The sequence below is a fragment of the Anastrepha obliqua genome, chromosome 1, assembly GCF_027943255.1.
Source record: "Anastrepha obliqua isolate idAnaObli1 chromosome 1, idAnaObli1_1.0, whole genome shotgun sequence".
Taxonomy (NCBI): Eukaryota; Metazoa; Arthropoda; class Insecta; order Diptera; family Tephritidae; genus Anastrepha; species Anastrepha obliqua.
In genome coordinates, this window is record NC_072892.1 from 66,161,690 (window position 1) to 66,177,071 (window position 15,382).

Below are 15,382 nucleotides of genomic sequence, written 5' to 3' on the forward strand. Positions count from 1 at the left end.
GCGCCCGTGATGTACACGTGCTGAAGCTTAGTTAGTGTTGCCCAATACCTATTCATGCAAATATGTAACTACTCACGAAATATTTGGGGGAAACATTGGTTTCCCACTACTTCTCTATCACCACTCCAAAATTTCCAAGGTCACATTTCCTTTTGATTCAACAGCTAAAAGAATGACTCCCTCCCGAACAAAGTAAAGTATTTACCAAAACCAAAACAATCGACTGGAAAAATTTGTATTTGTAGAAAAGCGATAAAATGTGTATATTTGGTTATCTTTGCCAGTTTGTGTGTGCGATCAAAAGCAATTTACCTGCTGCAGAGATGGAGGCACTACCGCCACCACTATTGCCACATTTGTTTATTTATAAACACTTTTAGTGGCTGCCATACAGTATTGATGGAGGAACTGTTCGCATCCCAGCAGGAAATCTTGTTTATAAGGAAGGTGGTAAGAAAGATTTTTAGGAAGATAGGAACGCATTCTTTAAGGCATCAAAAGTAGAGTTAGACACAAATACACACATTCTCGCATACTACTCTCTGAGATTAAAAATATATTTCAAATATTGACGAACTTTTTATCTGGTCATTTTATAGTCAATGAGTAATAACTAATTACTTAAGAAATGTATTCTTTCTAATACCACAAAAGCTCAAATTAACTGGCCAAATATAGTGTCTTTAAGGACGCTAGAGCGCTAATTTAAAAAATGGCATGGTTTTTATTTTATTAGTGGGAAAGTAAAACTTTTAAGAAGCATTTGAAATTGAAATTTGAAAATTCGAGCCAGGAAGCATTGAGATAAAGCTCTGGTAACTCTTAAAACACTCAGGCTAAAAAGCCCATTGTATTTAAAGCTCTGGACAGTAAAAAAGGGCGATAGTCAAGGAGGAAAGGAGAGAAATAATAGGACAGAATTGAGACAGAGAGAGAAATTTCGAGATTCTTTGGTAAATCTGAAAATATCCTCCAGTTTGAGAGAATGAATTTACTCCCTCTCATGACATCGGAACCCAAAACTCGGATGTATTCATATACTTGTCCAATAAGTCGTGGTTCAGATAACAACGAAGTAAGATGAGCGAAGATTGTGTTGCTTTTTTTCTAGTTCTAGTTGCTTATGCAGACGTTGTAGTCATCCTTATGGCAGGGAAGTTTCTCTCGACTATCAGCGGGCTCATGGGAACTCTCCAAGTGGGCAACCTCAAAAGTCTAATGGATAATCCAGCCAAGACCGAACTAGTTCTGTTCACCAGAAGTTATAAGATACCAAGTTTTCTGTTACCATTAATAGATGGAGTAAAACTAACCCTATCGAACGAAGCCAAGTACATCGGCATAATTTTGGACTCAAAGCTTTCTTGGAAATAGGACACCGAGGAGTGGATGAAGAAGGCTTGTAATGCCCTCTTTATCTGTAAAAAGACATTTGGCAAAAAAATGCACCGTATATCAACGACTGGGCGTAAAATACGATCATCAGACCCATTTTGAGTTATGGAGCTTTCGTGGATGGGAGGAGGTACAGACGCAATCCTACCTGAAGAATCTCATAAAAGTTCAACGATTCGCTTATTTAGGAATAACAGGTGTCTCCGATCGAGCCTCAGGCGGCGCTGGAAGTGGTCCTACATATTCCACCCATTGATATACAAAATATGTTAAAGGGATTGCGGCCAAATCTGCTTCCAGAACTAAAGCAGCAGGCATGCTAAAAGAAATATGTACGGTCATGCATCAGTTTTACTATCTGTGGATCACTTGACGCATCGAAAACAGACTATCTGGTTCCTAAGATAGATCTGAACAAATACTATAAAATAATATCCAATGGAAAGGATTGGCGGGCCAGAGTCATATCAGATGATAGTGGTCGCCATATTTATGCTGTCGGCTCAAAGGTGGACAATGGCGCTGGATCAGAAGTTTACTTGGAACAACTATCTTCAAATTGATCATTTATTCTCCCAGACTGGTACAGAATCTTCCAAGCTGCGATCTACGCTATAGACAAAGCAACAAAAAAGACAAGGCTAATGGACTTACATGCGGCAAACCTTACCATTTTTCTTGACAGTTAAGCAGCGATGAAGGCACTGGCCTCAACGCATATCAATTCATCAATTCAAGATGTGTTAAAGAATGCAGGAGGTCCCTCTCGCTTATCCAACAACACAAGACAACACTTTGTTGGGTCCCCGACCACTCTGGGGTGGAGGGAAATGAAAGAGCGGATGAGTGTGGAGCTTGACCTTTTGCGAGTAGTATTATAGATAACATAAGCATTCCTCTAAACGCGTTATACAGTGCGATTGACCTGAATGTAATCGCAGAAATCAAGAGAAGGTGGTCTCTGACTACTAACTGCTGAAACTGAATCTTAAAACGCCCAAATGTCTGCTTGAATTCAACAGATCAACTACCACATCTTCCTCACAGGTGTTACAACGGGTTACTGCACTATTAGCATTCTAGCCAGTAGAATGGGTGTACCTCTCAATGACTTCTGCAGGAACTGTGTAGATGAAGCAGAAATTGAATTTTTACAACACCTCTTCTGTGAATGTCCTGCTCTTCAAAGAAGCCGTGCCAAATATCTTGGCGATTATTTTTTTGCGAAAAAACACCTGGGAATTTTTCAAAATGTCTCACTGGAGGTACTAGTTAACTTCTTAAAAAGATCTAAGTGGTGTAGGCAATTTAGTTAGGAGAAGGAAAACAAATGCAGGTATCCCAATGGGTCTTAGGGCCACCGAATGTCTTGTGTTAAACAAGCAAACTGAATAACCTAACCTAACACCTTGCAATAGTACGCCCCATAATAACCCATCAGAGCCGAATAACGTTCTGTTATTGAGCACACCTTCTCAATTATTTTCGCTGTGCTCAAAAACCAACAAAATACCGTTCTCACTTGCCGTAGAAGCACTTGTTCGCGCATTTCCTGCGGGGATGCAAAGGCGCTTTGTACATACAAACATTCATATGTAAGTCATTATTTATTTTTCTTAGATTTTAAAATCATAAAATCAGTACAAATTTGCTACTTCCAAAGGCAAAATGTTTGTTGAGCATCAAAAATAAATTTCATTGACGACTACAAACGACAAATTTCCCTTTCCATCAGACGCTTATCTGTATGTAGGTATAAATGTAAATGTATATCCATGTGAGGTTTTCTTGTGGGTGAGTATGTACTCCTTTTTATTGCTATTTCGTTTATTTCTACTTCCTCATTTCCGGTAAGCTGTCGTGCGGAGTGATTAAATTTCAGGCAGCAGCCATACGGACATAAAGATATCAAGACAAGTATGTGCGTATGTGTGTGTGTGTGTGTGTATGCATATTTACACTTTTAGATACTTCATTTTTATAACCATGCAGTTGCACATATATTTACTATGTATGTATGTATGTATGTGTGTATATGTGTATATACATACATATAACCATAAGTATGTATGTGTACTCAGCTAATAGCTCGCCAGCAAAGATATCTTATCAGTTCCTGTGTGTGCTGTTTTTTTCTTCTTATTTTCAATATCACCATTTAATTATAATTTTCCAACGATATGAATTGTATTATATTTTTTTTTTTTGTATTTTGTATTTTTGGCTAAGCTATGCTCTATCACTGCGGACAAGCCATTCAATCTTAGCGACACTCAGCCCAATCGCACTAAAGCCTTTTAGGTCCCTCCGCGTTCATGCATTGCAGTCGTGCGAAAAATTGATCTGCCATCTATGCCTAGCGCATACCATATACCCTCTCGCATACATACACATACATACATCTGCACACACACATATTGGGACCTTACCGGCTGGCAATTCATATTCGTATGTGCATTCCGTGTACTGAGGAACTCAACTTTATTCCATATTCGTGTAGGCAAAAAATAGCAATAAAAACAAAAATAAAAATGCAAAAATTACATAAAAACAAATTAAAGCGTTTGCTGTCTATTTTTGGCGCAGACAAGGGGCGAAAACCTGCTGCAGCGGCTGTTGCCATTTTTGCGGAGGCGCACATTGACACTTTGACGATGTTGTCGCCAAGTTATCTGTCTGCCGCGTTACCATTGGCAAGAGAGGAGCAAAGTGCAATCTGCTGAACGTCAACTGAACAACATTCAACGGTTTTGCTCCTATTAGTAGAGAAATTCCTCTTTGAATAAAAAAACAAAAAAAAAATAAAATAAAGAATTAATGAATTTGACAATATTTTCGCTCATTAGTACGTGAATTTTGCGGCATTTGGAAATTATGATAAATTTCGGGCACGTGGTTGTCTCGTCCGGGTCTTACAAATACGATTCTGCCAATTCAATTCTGTACTACTTCATAACCGAGCTTGTCTCGCTTGTAACGCGCCGAATGTTTTTTTTTTTCTAAGCCGTCAGTGGTAACTAATTTAAGAGCACTAAAAATGATCTAAGCAGATCAAAGGTAGTCGCCCAAAGATTACCTAAATCCTCAATTGGGATACTCATATCTTGAAGAGTGAAAAAAATAATAAAGATTTACACGTACCCCTCTTTTAGGTGTTTGACCGCGCTCCTTATCCTTTCGCCTGAATTTCTCGCTTTCCCCGAAGTAGTAATTTACATAATTTATGAGAGCGAGAAAACTCGACTTGGGGCTATGCTAGATGAATATGACGCTTGCGGAATGGTAATAAAGTTGTTTTTGGTCTGCAAGTCGTACATAAAATGAGATGTGGGAGCGGGTGCCTTAAGGGGGGTAGGGTCACAAAATCGAAATTTTTTTTCTTCACTCATCTTATAGTAAATCATTTCAAGAATGTTGTGTCAAAATTTTAAGTGGATCGGAGCAGAACTCTCAAAGTTATAGCCTTTGTAAGCACTCTACCTCGAATGCGGAGCATCGATAATTTTTCAGAGTCATTTTTTCAAACGCGTTTTTCCCGAAACGACTTCTCAAAAGTCGGTGCCAATCACAACTCCGAAACTATTCAACCGATTCTTTTCAAATTTGGCACACGTTTTCTAAATCAAAAATACCTCCCCCCCCACTGTTTTTTTTTATTTTTTTTTTTAATATAAGTTTGTTTTTCACTTACAAATATGGCGAAATTTTTCGCCAAAAATGCTCGTTTTACGTTTTTTTGCCTCCAAAACTACAAAAATGAAAAAAAAAAAATTTTGAATGGGGGAGGGGCGGGGGGGAGCATTACGTCATACTTTAACTGAAAAATTCGACTTTTTTAGTTTCAGATGATTCTACGACGAATGCCGATTGGCACCGCAGAGCACCTCTCGAAAAAGATATCTCAAAAAAAACTCTGTCATGGGCTTATTTGTCAATATTTTATTATTAATATTTTTTAAAAACTTATTGAAAAGATGTACAATAACATGCAACTGATTTTATTAAAGTATCTTAAGCCATATTTCTGTAAAAAATTCAAAAAAAAGTGTTTTTTTTTAGCGCTAAACCCTACCACCCCCTTAAGGAGTTACATACGTCCAGTATATCAGGTTAGTCCATAAGTTCGTGCGTTGTTTAAAGGTGGTTTTAAAATTAATAAAAAATATGTTTAATGTATTTATTAATCAATAATATATTTTCCTTCATTATTTACAATGTCTTCCCATTGTTCAAGCAAATTTTTAATTCCCTGCTCAAAAAATTGTTTGTCCTTGGAGCCAAAATACGCTTCGATATCTCTTTTTATAGCTTCTTTTGAGGAGTAGTTCTTGTTACTCATATGGGATTGAAGTCCACGAAAAAGGTGATAATCCCAAGGTGCAATATCCGGAGAGTATGGTGGATGCGGCATTAGCTCCCATCCGAGCTCGTTCAGCTTACCTAATGTTTGCCTTGCGGTATGAGGTCTTGCGTTGTCGTGGTGAAACAAAACTTTGCGTCTATTCTCTAAAGACGGTCGATTTTTGTTAAGTGCCTCATTCAGGTTTGATAGCTGATGGGAATAATAATCAACAGTTATCGTCTGGCTTAGTTCCAGAAGTTCATAATAAACAATACCGGCCATATCCCACCAAATAGACAGGAGAATCTTCTTGGGGTGAAGGCTATCTTTAGGGGTCGGTTCTGGTGTTTTATATTTATCTAACCATTGGCGTTTGCGAACAGGATTATTGTAAAGGACCCATTTTTCATCACCAGTAACGATACGGTTCAAAAAACTTTTATTTTCAAGCCGTTGCAGCAGCTGAGAACACACATTCACTCTCTGCTGAAGGTTGGCGACGGAAAGTCTATGCGGAACCCATTTTCCCAGCTTTGAAACCTTTCCCAACTGAACCAGGTGCCTATGAACTGTTCCATGCGATGAATTTAACCTCTGAGCTATCATATCGACTATCAAATTTGGCTCAGATTCCACGAGTTTGAGCAAGGCGTCGGAGTTAAAGACTTCAGGACGACCAGCGCGCGAGGCATCCTCCACGTCGCAGTTACCACTTCGGAATTTTGAAAACCACTTTTGCGCAGTCCTTACACTCACGGTATCCTCTCCGTGAACAGTGTTTATTTCTGCAGCAGCAGTTGTTGCATTTTTACCACTTTTATAAAAAAAATAAAAAAAAAATGCGTCTTATAAGCGTTCGAAGATTCCATTTTATTTTTTAACAACACGTGGTTCTATCCGCGATTAAAATCACTTGTTGAATGCACAATAAATCAAAGAAAATATAAATAGTTCCGTTATATTTCGCGAATAATTTTTTGTATGCAAAAATAGTACAAAAGTGAAATTATGGGTAAAATACGCACGAACTTATGGACTGACCTGATAGTATCTTAAGAATATACTGTGGAATTTTCATTCGGAAATTCCCAATATTATCGTTTCTACCGCCCATTAACTAGGTAGAGAGCGGTCCGCGCGCTCTTGTACCTCAAACATTAAACTCGTTTTTCTCGAAACTACTTTTTCCGGAACGCATGACAACTCATACAGTTTTTAATATTTTTTGATGCGGTTGTTTTTTTAATATTCGAAAGTGTTTTTTCTATAGATTTTTGATATTTTTATTAAAACTTTTTGTAGACATAATTAAAGTGTAACATTTATACCGTAAAACGCATATTTTTTTTAAATGCCGTAAATTGCAAAATTTTTGAAATTCAAAAATCTACAACTTTATTTTACAAGAAACTTTTTTACTTTTTACAGATCCATCAACATTTCAAGGAGAAATGATGCAGGCCGTGGAGCAACTTTTTTTTCTTGTACTTTGGGTCACGTGATTTTTTATAATAATATGTACTGATTTTTGTAAAGAAAAATTGTCATGGTTTTTTGGATTTTAGCTCGCCTGATGAACGTCATTCCAATTACTATTGGTTCGTTTCGATGCTATAGCCTAGACAGAGGGCGACGTTAATCGGTATTACTGGCGCAGTTAATTCTGATGAAAATTGTAACGTGACAGACGGTTCTTACGCGGACTAGTGAACAGCTGATTTGCTTATTGAATAGTTTTGTCAGTAAAATATGGATCACAGGCAACAAATACGGGCAGCAACAAAAATTAGCAGCCTCTATACTGAGAAATACTCGTATCACTTTTCAGTTCAAGTCCTGTAACTTGCCCCGATTGACCTGGAATTTTGACAGGTAATTTCAAAGTGTCAGCTTTTCTAAGCACGGAAAAATCGTGAAAATCGGTTGTAAAACAAGAAAACTGTCACATGTCAAATGACCCGCAACACCAACATCATGAAAATGGGTTATAAAACGACAAAACTATAAAATGATATGCCTGACTATGCATGACCTTGACTACAACTTTCAGTAAAATTGCTCCTCTTAAAAAGCATTTGCCGTTCGGAGTCGACTTAAAACTGTAGGTCTCTCCACTTGTAGAACAGCATCAAGACGCCCGTCACAAAATAGGATGAGGAGCTTGGTTAAAGACCTAACAGAAGTTTACGACAATTATTTATTTAATTTGTTTATGATTTTTCCGAAATTACTCGAGAGTTATCTTCTCCCCCAATGCGGCAATTTCGTTTGCTGACAAATCCATCCAGTCTGATATGAGTTTAATCACTAAATATTGTTGTTGGCTTCAATTCTTATGTTAAGTGAATTTTGTAAAGATGAAAATACAAATTCTTACGTAAAATCCGCCCAACAGTCGTACTATGAATGCCGAATTTTTGAACGTACAGTTTTAGGTCTGCCAGTTCTTTTTCTATACTCGAAAGAAACTCATTCTTCTCGAAGGTTTTTCACCAACCTTTAAATTGTCGACTTCGGACTAATATTTCTCCCAAAAATATCACGAATTTTGCGTTTTGTTGTTCTCAAATATCGACCATTTTCATAATAAGTGTGAATAATTTCAACGAGTTGTTCTGTCGTGTAAAATTGTATATCTGTCTACTGGACAAATATCATAGATGGCATAAAAAAGTACTATTCACATATAGGCGTCACCTTTGAAAGACCCTCTACTTTCTGTGGATGAAAAGGCGAAATAAATTTCCAAAAATCAACTTGAAATGGGCTATAAAACTGCATACGCACAAAAATTCTAAAAATTCTTATAAAAAAGTTGACAGTTGATGAAATTTTGAAACATTGCGTACAAAGTTTGAAAGTTTGCGCTAAGAGGTTTATATACAGTTAAAAGGCCAAAAAAAGCGAATTTTCCAGAATTTTTAAATTAATCGATCTAAAAATTTGTACACATATATTATTTTGTGTTATCTTTTAACTGTATTTTAAGACTTAATATTAGTAAAAATATTTGTTTGGAAAGGAGCTACAGCTGATCTCCCGGAGCTCCTCTCAAAAAAGACCTTTTGCGGTAACCATTATATCTCTGAGCTGGATACTCTGAAATTAAAAAACTAAACCAATTTCGTTAAAGTTTAATATTATTTTACTAGTAATCAGCCGAAGGAAAAGCAAAAAAAAATTTTTTTTTTTTTGACAAAATGGCGGTTTCGAAAAAAAATCGATTTTTGGCCAAAATTTCAGACTTAAATTGTTAATTACTAAAAATATATATTTAAGAAACTCGTGTTAAAATTTGAAATTTTTGTAAATTCTAACTGTGTATAACCCCTTAACCCTCGAGAACACGCGCTATGAGCATTTTGCTCAAGCAATTTTTCATTTCGCGAAATTTTTATGTTCTATGTATTTCTGGCACTAATTGTGGTGAGTACCTTCGCTAGTAGTTGTGCTTCGTACTTTGAGGAGCATTTCTTTCGATTAGTGCACGATCGGACGTGTAGGTAGACGGTTGATTTTTGAGAGCGGCATTTTGCTCATTGCGCGAGAAACAATGTAAGTATTTCTTGATTTATCTTTTTTGTTGAAAACCTCGGGTTGTGAAAAGGGTTGCTGCCCCAATTTTGAATAGTGGCAGAAACATTACCATGGATAATTATTTTACTTCAATACCTTTAGCAGATGAACTATACAAACAATATAGAAACGACCATTGTGGGTACAATAAGAAAAAATAAAAAGGAAATTCCACCTCAATGTATTTCAGCAAAAGGAAGGTCGCAACCACATACAATAACTGCATTTGCCGAAAACAAGGTTCTTGTCTCTTACGTTCCAGTGAAAAAAACGAAAAAAGTTGTACTTATGCTATCATCACTTCATGCCGATGGCCAAGCTAATGATGAAACATCTGAGAACAAACCCGAAGTAATAACCTTTCACAACCAGACGAAAGGGGGTGTAGACACTGTTGATCAAACGAAAGGCACATATTCAGTTTCCAGGATAACCTGCAGGTGGCCAATGTGCCTCTTTTTCACGCTTATTGACATTACTGGCATACACGCACAAATTATTTACAAATCAAATACAGGCAATTTAACCCAGAGGAGGACGTTTCTAAAGGAAATTGCCCTGAAGCTAATAAAGCCACATATTTCTAATCGGCAGGCCATAAAAGCTTTACCTGTGATTTAAGAAATACTATGGATCGCATTGTACCAGCAAAAGAACCTGAAAGCCAACACCTACAACCTGACTTTTGCGAGCTTTGCCCCAGGAGTAAAAACAGACGTTCGAAAAAAGGCTGCACTTTATGTGGAAAATTACTTTGCACGGAACACGTTATGTATATGTGCCCATCTTGCTTCGAAAGCAACGTAAATGTCAATCTTACTGAAGACTGATTTTAGTCTTTTATTTATTTATTTTGTTACAAGGAGTTTTTTTTCTTAATATACTAAAGTATGAATGTAAAATTTTTGGTTATGTCTTGATTGAATGAATTTATATAATTTTACAGTGTGAATTTCTTAAATAAACACATAATTGCAAAAAAATGACTTGATATTATAACTATGTTAAAAATGAAATGTTTAAAAATCGTAATCCATTAAAAAGTTACATTCTTACATGAAGTGAGCAAAATGCTCATGCGCGAGAATCCGTGTTATCTTACGAGGCGCGTGTTCTCGAGGGTTAAATGGGTTTTTGTTGTAGTAGGAACTATATTTGTGGCTTGCATTGCTAGCCGCATAATTAATAGATTTGCCTGTGCTATAACAAGACTTGCTTAAGGGGTTATATACCTTGTGGTCCGGTGAAATTAGCGAAAGTTGGGTTTTTTTTAAAGATATGTAGCAATAATTTCATTGTATAAAAGTTTTTATTATTGGATATTACAATGTTTAAAGAAAAAAAAGGCTTTGTTTGTGTAAAAATATTTAAAAATGGCGGAGTTATGGCGTTTTCCCCCAAGACCCTTTTTTTGGAAGAGGCTTGCGGTGGACGCGATTCAAGTCCACCAAGTCAACTGAAATCAAAAAATCGAAAAGATTTCATTAGTATAGTGTTATATCTTCTTAGTGAACGATCAATATATTAAATATTTTGATTTTTGTGAAAATAGGAACATGTTTTTAAAAAACTCCACTTCTACAGTCCTAAAATTGGCATTAAAAAATTCATATCTGCAAAATAAAAATTTATACATAAAAAGTTGATCGTTCACTAAGAGGCGACATCAATTACGAACAATTTAAAAAAAAAATTATAAAAATCGGTTGAATACTTTTTTTGCAATCGCGTCCACCGCAAAAGCATTTTTGGAAAAACACGTTTTTGAGATAATCGCGTTTAAAGTTTCAAGCGCCGCATGAGGCCGTACGCTCAGGAAGTGACGACGCACAATTTAAAACGCTGTAACTTTCGATCTATTGCTCAGATCTCTATGAAATTTTTGGAAAATGTTCTCAAGGGATTGTACTTTACGATAAAGAAATAAAATTTATTTTGATTTTTTTGAAAAACACAAGGTATATAACCCCTTAAGATTTTATGGAATTCCTCCTTCGCGTTTCCTTCTTTTATTACTATGTTTATAAGTAATAAAATTTAACTCTGATATACGAACACAAATGTTAAAGAAAAATTGCTGTATTTATTAATTATTAATAATGTAAACAAATCCCAGCTGTTGTGTATTCACAATGGGTTTTCCTTTTATGAAATATTCGCAGTAATCGAGCTAACCAGACCATGGTGAAAAGCAGACTGTCATTTCAAGCCATCATTCGGTTAGCACTGAGTTAACGCAACATTAACTGAAAATGGAGAAAGTGTGTAAAATCATTAAAGAAGGGCGTAAAGTGTGATAGTACTTGGCAAAAAATAGAAAAAGGGAAGACGTGTTTTTGTTTTCAATAAGTCCTATTGCGTGTTCATTTCAAAATTATCACCTTGCATTATGGTTTATTTCAAAATTTGGGTCACCCTGTGTGGAAAACAAAATTAATTCATTGCTTTCTGGTTTGTGTATTCGCTAGCTTAGCAACACAACAGGAAATTCAGAGAACGTAAATTTAAAATTTATCAATTTACGTTCTCTGAATGTACGACAGATGCGCGCTGTCAGTATTCATTTGCTTTACTTACCACCTTCGCCAGCTACGGGGATGTTAAGCGTGCCTCTCTGCCTCAACAACGGCCTAATTCAAATGTCAAGCAGGTGCGAAGTAGTAAAGCGAATAAAAACATTATGAACCGAGACTGCGCCGAAAGCCGCGAGTTTCGAGCGATTTTGAGGACAAAAGCTAAAGAGCCCGAAAGTTGAGAAGGATAATTTGAAAAGCGCAATATTTGCAAAAACAATTTAGTGCGCAAGGATATAGAGAAATAAAAATAACTTGCAGACATAGCCGATAACTGTTGTGTCCTGTTAAGACGGCAGCAGTTTTCAGTGGATTTTCGTTGTGTTTATACGTTGCGGATGGTTTAAAAATGTTAAAATTGGCATAAAAGTATGTAATTCAACATGAATAATTAGGAAAATACTAAAATTCGTTATAACAAAATGAGTAGCAAACCAAATAATAGAATGAGCAGAGAATAAATTAAAAATTGCGACATTGTTAAAGAAATCCTAACTCTGGCTACGAAAGTATGAAAAAATAGGGGTGTCTGCGATATACCGAGTGAATAACTGCTTGCATTTTTGTCCAATTGACTGCAAGGCGGCTGCCTGTGTAGTCTACATATAAAATCCAGTTTGCATATTTATCCTGTTGGAATGAAGAAAAAACTTCACAGCGCTACTGGGTGAAGAATTATGGTGCATGTAAAACCGGAGCAATACCCATTCCTAACGTAGCGAAACTTACGAAAAATCGATATTCGCTGAAATAAAAAGAGGACGAGGCAGCCGCGCTCTAGGAAAAGTAGGTACCTAGTCATTTGCGCGTTTCCGATTACATGAATGGACAAGCATATCCAGGCGGAACAAACAACTAACTGATGTGTGTGTGTGTGTGTGCATATAAGACAAGAACATAAAAATATACTCTTAAAAGCCAACATAAAGTAGTCCTTTGCTACGGTTTATTTGTATCGGCGCTCTATGTCATAAATTCCTTTAGTCGCGTGCTCAATTATATGTATGTATGTATATATTTTTGGAATTCCCTTGGTGGACATCGCATAACAAACACCTACGTACATCTACTACATATGTACATATATAGACCTCACTGCCATTAACATAGGAAGGAACTACTGGCAGGATTTTTCCAAAACTGTGGCACCCTTATCTACTTATCCATACCTTACAACTGCCTCTTTTGTGTACGCAATTTGCATTCAACGCCCACATTTTTTCTGTTCATCTGCTCCAAATGAGTCATGCGCGCCGAAAAGTTTTCGAATGCTACAAACGATTTTAAAACAAAAAGAAAAAACAGTGATTTGTTGGAAAAAGTAATTTAATAGGTCCATTTTGACCGCTTTGCAAATGTGAATGCATACCAGCTAAACTTTAAAGTGTTCATTTTTGGTTAATATTGCTTCTGAGTAAAGTGACTACCCGCCCGTATTCAAAATGAAAACTCGTCTCGTTTCGTTAACTTATCGCGGCACCGCTTCCGTGGATCCGCGCTACTCCGCTGCCATGCTGCCATGGACCATCAATGATATTCGGTCCACTGAGAGCTACTCGAAGGTAAGTAGTATTAAGTATTTAATAAAGCAAAGAAGTGGATCTATGTATGAAAGTAAACTCTAAATTATGGAAGGGTTTCCTGGATGCAGATATGTCTACGTACTATACTTAGTCCTGCCATAAGTTCTGTTACAAGTTAAGTACGTTATAGATACAAAATTATAATACTTTTTTTTAATGAAGTTAGTTTTATTTAATCATGTAAATATAAAAAAAAAATTAATTTTCATTCGGAATGGTCATCATTTACTTTTCCATAAGTCTTCAAACGATTAGGCCATTCAGCTATTGCAGCACGCACGATTTTCATGTATATTGACGTCGCTGAACCAAAAATTGTTTGAGACTCTGCAAATTGATCTCGTGCCACCGAAAAAGCTGCTTGCATCTGTCGAGTCTAATTTTCTTCAAGCGCGTTGTCAAAAGATGACCAGTTGAGCGACGAAAGGCTTTCATGTGAAGATCATCTGTAATTAGTCTTGACATGAATCTGGTCGATATTTTCATATCCCTGGACATGATTTTCTGCTTTCTAAGGAGATTTCTGCGCATTTTTTCTCGAACGGCTTTTATGGTTCGAACCACGCTAAATTAGAAATATGAATATCTTTTCAACTGTTTTCTCAGTAGCTACGAGGGCGGGTCAATAAGTCCGTGAATTTTTGTATTTCTGACCTCTTTACTGAAAAAGAAATACTGCTCCTGTCAACAGGCATCTGTCACTTGACTCCTGTCAAAATTTGAACGTGCTGCGTCAGTTAGTTTGTGTTTTACAGCTACCTTTATCAGGCTACCCAGTAATTCACAGTCGACCACAAACGCAATCGTGTAACAACTTCACAGAAAGGTTTGGTGTTGTTTAATCGCAATATGGAGGAGTTTTTGCGCCGTTTTGTAACCGTGGACGAAACATGGATCCATCACCACACACCAGAGACCAAACAACAGTCGAAAAAGTGGGTTTCTAAGGGTGAATCGGCTTAATAAGCACACGAAATTCAGTATTTTCCATTTTCTCCTCAAATTACTGGGTAGATTGATAAAGGTAGCTGTAAAACACAAACTAACTGACGCAGCACGTTCAAATTTTGACAGGAGTCAACTGACAGATGCTTGTTGACAGGAGCAGTATTTCTTTTTCAGTAAAGAGGTCAGAAATACAAAAAGTCACGGACTTATTGATCCGCCCTCGTATTAAAGGGTTTTCCAATAACAGGTGTTACGCTATTGCTTGCTACGCTATTGTTGCGCTATCGAGAAATGATTAACGATTTTTTATGGCCGAAATTGGATGGTATTGATCTGGACCATGATTCAATTATACAAGGTTAAGTAAAGTTTGACAACTGATTTCGGATGCTACTTAATCCATTGATGCAATTTGGAAGCAAGGGAAAAAAGGGCATAAGTTTATCCCCTTTCTGAAAATGTAGTAAAAAATTGGAAAAGGTCGTTGTAAGCCATAGAATAATTTTATGTTATTTTATAAGTGGTACTTAATTATTTATATTTTTAACTTAACTATTCCCATGGATTTGTGTCATATATATATGTATTTTGACCATGCATCGGATTGGAATCTATATGTGCCATGTGTAAACCTACACTGAAGTAATAAATAAAACAACTTGAGAATAGTGGAAACTCTTAACGAGGAAAAACCACTTTTATTTCGTCACGTCCGCTAATCATACATTTGATTTTTTAACGAGATTACCTGCAAAGTTACAAGTATAAAATCTGTGTTAAAAAAAGATAAATTTATATATACGCAGAAACACAAGTAAACGCCCAAAGCATTGCATACTTTACTTACAATTATCTTATCAAATGCTCATTGTTCTCTTCTTTTGTTTATTGCACCGGTTAAGATGCTTTATTCGAAAGTGCATCCGGCATTTAAAAAAAATCGTTTAACGTCATCGCGTAAACTC

The 15,382-nt window shown here is 36.4% G+C and overlaps 1 protein-coding gene across 2 annotated transcripts in view; it reads left to right on the forward strand.

Moving 5' to 3' along the window:
- The first annotated feature begins 12,139 nt into the window (after window positions 1–12,139).
- Window positions 12,140–15,382, forward strand: part of LOC129244416 (TBC1 domain family member 1) — a 125,679-nt gene continuing 122,436 nt past the window's right edge. For both annotated transcript variants that reach the window (XM_054882039.1, XM_054882042.1), the window contains exon 1: window positions 12,140–13,448. In XM_054882039.1, the coding sequence (XP_054738014.1) occupies window positions 13,329–13,448 (120 nt within the window). In that variant the 5' untranslated portion in view covers window positions 12,140–13,328. The remainder of the gene's footprint in view (window positions 13,449–15,382) is intronic.